Raw genomic sequence first — 10,670 nt, forward strand, 5'->3', positions numbered from 1 at the left:
ACAAGTAATCCAACCTGTTACACAGTGAAAGTAAATTATACACAGGTCTTACAGGTAATCCAACCTGTTACACGGTGAAAGTAAATCATACACAGGTCTTACAGGTAATCCAACCTGTTACACGGTGAAAGTAAATCATACACAGGTCTTACAGGTAATCCAACCTGTTACACGGTGAAAGTAAATCATACACAGGTCTTACAGGTAATCCAACCTGTTACACGGTGAAAGTAAATCATACACAGGTCTTACAGGTAATCCAACCTGTTACACGGTGAAAGTAAATCATACACAGGTCTTACAGGTAATCCAACCTGTTACACGGTGAAAGTAAATCATACACAGGTCTTACAGGTCATGTAACCTTTTTCTGAAATTTCGGAAGTATATGACATTAAGGTCATACTTGGAACAAGTGTGTGTTCACCTACAGTATCCTAGTGGAAGGTTAGACAACTTGTGTTTTATATTATAATATGCATTATATGATTATGTGTGTTTCACTAGCTGTTGTTTTTCCACCGTTTAGTAACAACTGCTGTCAGAGTTGAGTGGTACACTTAGGACAAATTTCGGTACCTTCTGTTTTCTATTACATGCAAACAGTTTATTAGCAGAACAACTTACGTGGATCTGTTGTCGTTTATTTAGTTATAAAACGCAGAACATGCACACGATGGGTTGCTATTACTTCCTAACTTCTTATGACTTCAGAGATAACTTCATCTTTTCATAAGTTTTAGATTTAAGAAACATCACAGTTTCTCTAATGAACGTTGGCTGGTCAACAGCTCACGCGTCAGGCGCCAGCACTGTTTGGCTGCGTTCTCGAGGGAACTGGTAGATTTCCCTTTAAAAAGGTCCAGCTGGGGAAGAAAGTAGTGTGGACAGCGGCGACATTGCAGACACGAGGTCATCTGTAACAGAATACCGTTAAGCCGGTCACCCAGACAGGCGTCGTCCCACTCTATCTCCCTGGGGTGTTTCTCACACTCGTACAGTAGCAGGGTCTTGAGATGGTAGCTCGTGACGGGGTTGCCCGGCAGATCCAGGTGTCGGTCCCTCATCGTCTTTAAGATACTGAGGCACTTCTTCCGACAGCCCCCCACTAACAGGCTGTCCTCTGCTTCCCGGAAGTTCAACACCCACGCGTCTCTTTCCACTGAAGACTGTTTCCCCTGTAGTGAGACACAGTTTTTGGACAAAAGATCGAAACCCCCCGCTTTCACTTCGGCTACCAGGTTGGGATTTGGCCAAGGATTGTGAGTGATTGGCCAGTGGGCAGCCGATCGCGGCCAGAGTCCGCTGCAGCGGAACGAGGGCGTGATCTGAACAACGTATCGCTCGCGGATCCTCAGCCTGACCTCGGTGGTATCGGCCACCACCTTGACCACGTCTCTGTAGCTACTCTTGTCGCACGCTTGAGCCACGAGTGTCTGGAAACGGCTACGAATCTTGCGCGCCGACAGATAACCCGATGCCGTGATGAATTCAACCCAGAGCGACATGGAACGCTTCCGGCCGTCACTGAGCTTCAAGACGGCGCATCCAGGCAAAGATCCGTCGTCTACGAAGTTGAACACCCCCATTTGGTTGAGGTAAAGAATCACCTCGAACTCGGTCGGCGAGAGCACCTCCAAGCCGTCGAACCTGCCGTTACGTTCGTTAAGCGAGGAGATAAACCTGGGTTCCTGTACCTCTACCTCCCTCAGGACATCTTGAACCACCTTAAAGACGTCGCTGACCGTCTTGGCGATGGCTGTTTTCCGAGCTTGGACCCTGTCTCCATAAAACTTGTTCAGTTGGTAGAACAGCCTCGATTGCGCGGCTATCATATCCGACGGCACCAACATTTCCATTAAAACACTACTTACTAAACTAGAGGAGAGGCGTCTATCTGTGGTAAATTAAGCTCGCCTCAAATTATCATCACCAGATGACGCCACTCTCTTATGAATTGCTAGCAAGCTCCACCCCTATTGTTTGTGACCAATCCAGAGTGTAAGATTCTAAACAACAGTAGAAGGAGTTGCTATAAGTTTCTTTAACTATCAACGTCTGTAACTCGAGAAGGACGGAAAACGTGAAGCTACGATCTCTGTCATTGGATGAAGGAACGAACGAGGCGTCTGGAGAAAAGTGTTAGATCCATTTTAAGTTGTTATAAATGAGGCATATACAATATAACCCGCCTCTGGTGGGTGGAGTCTTACTTCCATAGAACGAGAAGTAAAATGGTTCTTATATTGTGTGTACAGCAAAGCATTTTTATTAAATGATGGGAAAACCATTGTTTTAATGAATTTAAAATAGTTTGGTTTGGGAAAATCCTTGTGTTAATGAAATAAAGAGAGTCTATTAGTTTGTCGAAAAATATAAACAAACCAGATGGATATACGAGTTTCAGCTGATCAGTTTTATAGCCAGGTAGTGCCATCTATGACAACTGATAAAAAGGGGAGGAAAACGTGTGACATTAGGCTTAGCATGACACTAGCAGTTTATCACAGTTTATTATAACACTAAAACACACATAACATGTTTATCATAACGCTATAAAACATACATAACATCTTTATCATAACACTAAAACAAACGTAACATCTTTATCATAAAGCATGTATAACACGTTTATCGTAACTCTATAAAACACACGTAACATGTTTATCATAACACTATTAAACACACATAACATGTTTATCATAATACTATAAACCACACATAACACTATAAAACACACGTAACATATTTATCATAACACTATTAAACACACATAATATGTTTATCATAATACTATAAACCACACATAACACTATAAAACACATATAGCATGTTAAACATAACACTATAAAACACATGTATCATGTTTATCATAATACTATAAACCACACATAACACTATAAAACACATATAGCATGTTAAACATAACACTATAAAACACACGTAACATGTTTATCATAACACAACAAAAGATTAAAGCTATCATTATTTTCTTATTTAGAACTGGTTTCTAATAATTGTCATTTTTCAAATCTAATTTCCAATCTGGTGTAGGCCTAGTAATGTCATAAAAGTTTAAATATCTCTTTCATTGATAGGTGGGGATTGTATGTCAATGTATTATTAGGACGTTTGAAGTAATGTTAAGATTTCTGTTTATCGTGTTGTTAAGTCTTCTGTTTTATGTAGTGTTAAGATTTTGTTTAATGTGTTGTTGAGGATTCTGTTTGAGGTAGTGTTAAGTCTTCTGTTTATCGTGTTGTTAAAACTTCTGTTTGTTGTGTCTCTAAGGTTTTAGTTTAGTATGTTATGACCACACATCAAATATGTTTTACATGTATTGGAGTTTTGTGATAAGTGAACCGCTGTATTACACACGTGCATGTTTAATATAACATGTAGTACAAATGTACATGTCTAATACAAGATGTATTACACTGGTACATTTTTATTATAACGTGTTTTACACATGTACATTTTTATTATAACTTGTATTACACTGGTACATTTTTATTATAACATGTATTACACATCCACATATTCAATATGACATGCATTTCTCACTTTTGAGAGCTTCACGCGTATTTGTGTTCCAAATTAATTGTTACGAAACTTATAAACAATTTGGTGAGATTGTTTATAGATCCTGATGTAAAGGAAGATAAACATATATATGGATCCTGATATAAAGGAAGATAAACATATATATGGATCCTGATGTAAAGGAAGATAAACATATATGTGGATCATAATGTAAAGGAAGATAAACATATATATGGATCCTCATGTAAAGGAAGATAAACATATATATGGATCCTGATATAAAAGAAGGTAAACATATATATGGATCCCAATGTAAAGGAAGATAAACATATATATGGATTTTAATGTAAAGGAAGATAAACCTATATATGGATTCTAATGTAAAGGAAGATAAACATATATATAGATCCTGATGTAAAGGAAGATAAACATATATATGAATCATAAAGTAAAGGAAGATAAACATATATATAGATCCTGATGTAAAGGAAGATAAACATATATATGGATCCTGATATAAAGGAAGGTAAACATATGTATGGATCCTAAGGTAAAGGAATGTAAACATATATATGGATCCTAATGTAAAAGAAGATAAACATAATATAGATTTTAATGTAAAGGAAGAAAAAACATATATATGGATCCTAATGTAAAGGAAGATAAACATATATATGGATCCTGATATAAAGGAAGATAAACATATATATGAATCCTAAAGTAAAGGAAGATAAACATATATATATAGATCCTGATGTAAAGGAAGATAAACATATATATGGATCCTAAGGTAAAGGAAGGTAAACATATATATGGATCCTGATATAAAGGAAGATAAACATATATATGGATCTTAATGTAAACGAAGATAAACATATATACGGTTCCTGATGTAAAGGAAGATAAACATATATATGGATCCTAAGGTAAAGGAAGATAAACATATATATGGATCCTAATGTAAAGGAAGATAAACATATATATAGATCCTCATGTAAAGGAAGATAAACATATATATGGATCCTGATGTAGAGGAAGATAAACATAGATATGGATCCTGATGTAAAGGAAGATAAACATATATATGGATCCTAAGGTAAAGGAAGATAAACATATATATGGATCCTAATGTAAAGGAAGATAAACATATATATGGATCCTGATGTAAAGGAAGATAAACATATATGTGGATCATAATGTAAAGGAAGATAAACATATATGTGGATCCTAATGTAAAGGAAGATAAACATATATATGGATCCTGATATAAAAGAAGGTAAACATATATATGGATCCCAATGTAAAGGAAGATAAACATATATATGGATTTTAATGTAAAGGAAGATAAACCTATATATGGATTCTAATGTAAAGGAAGATAAACATATATATAGATCCTGATGTAAAGGAAGATAAACATATATATGAATCATAAAGTAAAGGAAGATAAACATATATATAGATCCTGATGTAAAGGAAGGTAAACATATATATGGATCCTAATGTAAAGGAAGATAAACATAATATAGATTTTAATGTAAAGGAAGATAAACATATATATAGATCCGGATGTAAAGGAAGATAAACATATATATGGATCCTAATGTAAAGAAAGATAAACATATATATGGATCCAGATATAAAGGAAGGTAAACATATATATGGATCCTAAGGTAAAGGAAGGTAAACATATATATGGATCCTAATGTAAAAGAAGATAAACATAATATAGATTTTAATGTAAAGGAAGAAAAAACATATATATGGATCCTAATGTAAAGGAAGATAAACATATATATGGATCCTGATATAAAGGAAGATAAACATATATATGAATCCTAAAGTAAAGGAAGATAAACATATATATAGATCCTGATGTAAAGGAAGATAAACATATATATGGATCCTAAGGTAAAGGAAGGTAAACATATATATGGATCCTGATATAAAGGAAGATAAACATATATATGGATCTTAATGTAAACGAAGATAAACATATATATAGATCCTCATGTAAAGGAAGATAAACATATATATGGATCCTGATGTAGAGGAAGATAAACATAGATATGGATCCTGATGTAAAGGAAGATAAACATATATACGGTTCTTGATGTAAAGGAAGATAAACATATATATGAATCCTGATGTAAAGGAAGATAAACATATATATAGATCCTCATGTAAAGGAAGATAAACATATATATGGATCCTGATGTAGAGGAAGATAAACATAGATATGGATCCTGATGTAAAGGAAGATAAACATATATATGTATCCTAAGGTAAAGGAAGATAAACATATATATGGATCCTAAGGTAAAGGAAGATAAACATATATATGGATCCTAATGTAAAGGAAGATAAACATATATATAGATCCTCATGTAAAGGAAGATAAACATATATATGGATCCTGATGTAGAGGAAGATAAACATAGATATGGATCCTGATGTAAAGGAAGATAAACATATATATGGATCCTAAGGTAAAGGAAGATAAACATATATATGGATCCTAATGTAAAGGAAAATAAACATATATATGGATCCTAATGTAAAGGAAGATAAACATATATATGGATCCTAATGTAAAGGAAGATGAACATATATATGGATCCTAATGTAAAGGAAGATAAATATATGTATGGATCCTAATGTAAAGGAAGATAAACATATGTATTAATCCTAAAGTAAAGGAAGATAAACATATATATAGATCCAACTGTAAAGGAAGATAAACATATACATGGATGTTATTGCAAAGGAAGATAAACATATATATGGATCCTAAGGTAAAGGAAGATAAACATATATATGGATCCAACTGTAAAGGAAGATAAACATATATATGGATCTTATTGTAAAGGAAGATAAACATATATATGGATCCTGATATAAAGGAAGATAAACATATATATGGATCCTAATGTAAAGGAAGATAAACATATTTATGAATCCTAATGTAAAGGAAGATAAACATATATATGGATCCTGATGTAAAGTAAGATAAACACAGATATGGATCCTGATGTATAGGAAGATAAACATATATTTGGATCCTGTTATAAAGGAAGATAAACATATATATGGATCCTAATGTAAAGGAAGATAAACATATATATGGATCCTAATGTAAAGGAAGATGAACATATATATGGATCCTAATGTAAAGGAAGATAAATATATGTATGGATCCTAATGTAAAGGAAGATAAACATATGTATTAATCCTAAAGTAAAGGAAGATAAACATATATATAGATCCAACTGTAAAGGAAGATAAACATATACATGGATGTTATTGCAAAGGAAGATAAACATATATATGGATCCTAAGGTAAAGGAAGATAAACATATATATGGATCCAACTGTAAAGGAAGATAAACATATATATGGATCTTATTGTAAAGGAAGATAAACATATATATGGATCCTGATATAAAGGAAGATAAACATATATATGGATCCTAATGTAAAGGAAGATAAACATATTTATGGATCCTAATGTAAAGGAAGATAAACATATATATGGATCCTGATGTAAAGTAAGATAAACACAGATATGGATCCTGATGTATAGGAAGATAAACATATATATGGATCCTGATATAAAGGAAGATAAACATATATATGGATCCTAATGTAAAGTAAGATAAACATATATATAGATCCTGCTATAAAGGAAGATAAACATATATATACTCTGAGTTTTGTGATTTGAAGACTATTAGAATTTATAAAATTGTTTGAAAATAAAGTTAATCATTTGTTATTAATTACTATTATTATTAATTATTATTTAGGATATTAAAGTGATAAAAAACAAATTAAAAGTCGTTATTTAATATCTTTCAGTTTTTCAATTGTCGATTTGTTTTGTTTTTCTTCGAAATTTTTGCTTAGTTCTCAGTTCCAGGCGCAGCTGGTTAGAGAAACCAAAACATAGAATTATAAGATGTTGAAATTCTAAGTTGTACACGTTCTAGTGTTTCTTAAGAATTATAAGATGTTGAAATTGTAAGTTGTACACGTTCTTGTGTTTCTTAAGAATTATAAGATGTTGAAATTCTAAGTTATATACGATCTAGTGTTTCTTAAGAATTATAAGATGTTGAAATTCTAAGTTATACACGTTCTAGTGTTTCTTAAGAATTATAAGATGTTGAAATTGTAAGTTATACACGTTCTAGTGTTTCTTAAGAATTATAAGATGTTGAAATTCTAAGTTGTACACGTTCTAGTGTTTCTTAAGAATTATAAGATGTTGAAATTGTAAGTTATACACGTTCTAGTGTTTCTTAAGAATTATAAGATGTTGAAATTGTAAGTTATACACGTTTTAGTGTTTCTTAAGAATTATAAGATGTTGAAATTCTAAGTTATATACGTTCTAGTGTTTCTTAAGAATTATAAGAGGTTGAAATTCTAAGTTGTACACGTTCTAGTGTTTCTTAAGAATTATAAGATGTTGAAATTGTAAGTTGTACACGTTCTTGTGTTTCTTAAGAATTATATGATGTTGAAATTCTAAGTTATATACGTTCTAGTGTTTCTTAAGAATTATAAGATGTTGAAATTCTAAGTTATATACGATCTAGTGTTTCTTAAGAATTATAAGATGTTGAAATTCTAAGTTGTACACGTTCTAGTGTTTCTTAAGAATTATAAGATGTTGAAATTGTAAGTTATACACGTTCTAGTGTTTCTTAAGAATTATAAGATGTTGAAATTGTAAGTTATACACGTTCTAGTGTTTCTTAAGAATTATAAGATGTTGAAATTCTAAGTTATATACGTTCTAGTGTTTCTTAAGAATTATAAGAGGTTGAAATTCTAAGTTGTACACGTTCTTGTGTTTCTTAAGAATTATAAGATGTTGAAATTCTAAGTTATATACGTTCTAGTGTTTCTTAAGAATTATAAGAGGTTGAAATTCTAAGTTATACACGTTCTAGTGTTTCATAAGAATTATAAGATGTTGAAATTCTAAGTTATACATGTTCTAGTGTTTCTTAAGAATTATAAGATGTTGAAATTCTAAGTTATATACGATCTAGTGTTTCTTAAGAATTATAAGATGTTGAAATTCTAAGTTATACACGTTCTAGTGTTTCTTAAGAATTATAAGATGTTGAAATTGTAAGTTATACACGTTCTAGTGTTTCTTAAGAATTATAAGATGTTGAAATTCTAAGTTGTACACGTTCTAGTGTTTCTTAAGAATTATAAGATGTTGAAATTGTAAGTTATACACGTTCTAGTGTTTCTTAAGAATTATAAGATGTTGAAATTCTAAGTTATACACGTTTTAGTGTTTCTTAAGAATTATAAGATGTTGAAATTCTAAGTTATATACGTTCTAGTGTTTCTTAAGAATTATAAGAGGTTGAAATTCTAAGTTGTACACGTTCTTGTGTTTCTTAAGAATTATAAGATGTTGAAATTGTAAGTTATACACGTTCTAGTGTTTCTTAAGAATTATAAGATGTTGAAATTGTAAGTTGTACACGTTTTTATGTTTCTTAAGAATTATAAGATGTTGAAATTCTAAGTTGTACACATTCTAGTGTTTCTTAAGAATTATAAGATGTTGAAATTCTAAGTTATACATGTTCTAGTGTTTCTTAAGAATTATAAGATGTTGAAATTGTAAGTTATACACGTTCTTGTGTTTCTTAAGAATTATAAGATGTTGAAATTCTAAGTCGTACACATTCTAGTGTTTTTTAAGAATTATAAGATGTTGAAATTCTAAGTTGTACACGTTCTAGTGTTCTTAAGAATTATAAGATATTGAAATTCTAAGTTATACACGTTCTAGTGTTTCTTAAGAATTATAAGATGTTGAAATTCTAAGTTGTACACGTTCTAGTGTTTCTTAAGAATTATAAGATGTTGAAATTGTAAGTTGTACACGTTCTTGTGTTTCTTAAGAATTATAAGATGTTGAAATTCTAAGTTATATACGTTCTAGTGTTTCTTAAGAATTATAAGATGTTGAAATTCTAAGTTATATACGATCTAGTGTTTCTTAAGAATTATAAGATGTTGAAATTCTAAGTTGTACACGTTCTAGTGTTTCTTAAGAATTATAAGATGTTGAAATTGTAAGTTATACACGTTCTAGTGTTTCTTAAGAATTATAAGATGTTGAAATTGTAAGTTATACACGTTCTAGTGTTTCTTAAGAATTATAAGATGTTGAAATTCTAAGTTATATACGTTCTAGTGTTTCTTAAGAATTATAAGAGGTTGAAATTCTAAGTTGTACACGTTCTTGTGTTTCTTAAGAATTATAAGATGTTGAAATTCTAAGTTATATACGTTCTAGTGTTTCTTAAGAATTATAAGAGGTTGAAATTCTAAGTTATACACGTTCTAGTGTTTCATAAGAATTATAAGATGTTGAAATTCTAAGTTATACATGTTCTAGTGTTTCTTAAGAATTATAAGATGTTGAAATTGTAAGTTATACACGTTCTTGTGTTTCTTAAGAATTATAAGATGTTGAAATTCTAAGTTGTACACATTCTAGTGTTTCTTAAGAATTATAAGATGTTGAAATTCTAAGTTGTACATGTTCTAGTGTTTCTTAAGAATTATAAGATGTTGAAATTCTAAGTTATACACGTTCTAGTGTTTCTTAAGAATTATAAGATGTTGAAATTCTAAGTTGTACACGTTCTAGTGTTTCTTAAGAATTATAAGATGTTGAAATTGTAAGTTATACACGTTCTAGTGTTTCTTAAGAATTATAAGATGTTGAAATTGTAAGTTATACACGTTCTAGTGTTTCTTAAGAATTATAAGATGTTGAAATTCTAAGTTATATACGTTCTAGTGTTTCTTAAGAATTATAAGAGGTTGAAATTCTAAGTTGTACACGTTCTTGTGTTTCTTAAGAATTATAAGATGTTGAAATTGTAAGTTATACACGTTCTAGTGTTTCTTAAGAATTATAAGATGTTGAAATTCTAAGTTGTACACATTCTAGTGTTTCTTAAGAATTATAAGATGTTGAAATTCTAAGTTCTACACGTTCTAGTGTTTCTTAAGAATTATAAGATGTTGAAATTCTAAGTTATACATGTTCTAGTGTTTCTTAAGAATTATAAGATGTTGAA

General features: G+C 30.8%; 1 protein-coding gene across 1 annotated transcript; it reads right to left on the minus strand.

The window, feature by feature from the left end:
- Positions 1-256: 256 nt before the first annotated feature.
- LOC143228625 (protein mab-21-like 2) lies at positions 257-1,908 on the minus strand. The gene has a single exon (XM_076459852.1). The coding sequence runs from the start codon at positions 1,857-1,859 to the stop codon at positions 756-758; it is 1,104 nt and encodes a 367-aa protein (XP_076315967.1). The 5' UTR covers positions 1,860-1,908; the 3' UTR covers positions 257-755.
- Between the last annotated feature and the right edge of the window lie 8,762 nt (positions 1,909-10,670).

The sequence above is a fragment of the Tachypleus tridentatus genome, chromosome 10, assembly GCF_004210375.1.
Source record: "Tachypleus tridentatus isolate NWPU-2018 chromosome 10, ASM421037v1, whole genome shotgun sequence".
In the NCBI taxonomy this organism is placed as follows: domain Eukaryota; kingdom Metazoa; phylum Arthropoda; class Merostomata; order Xiphosura; family Limulidae; genus Tachypleus; species Tachypleus tridentatus.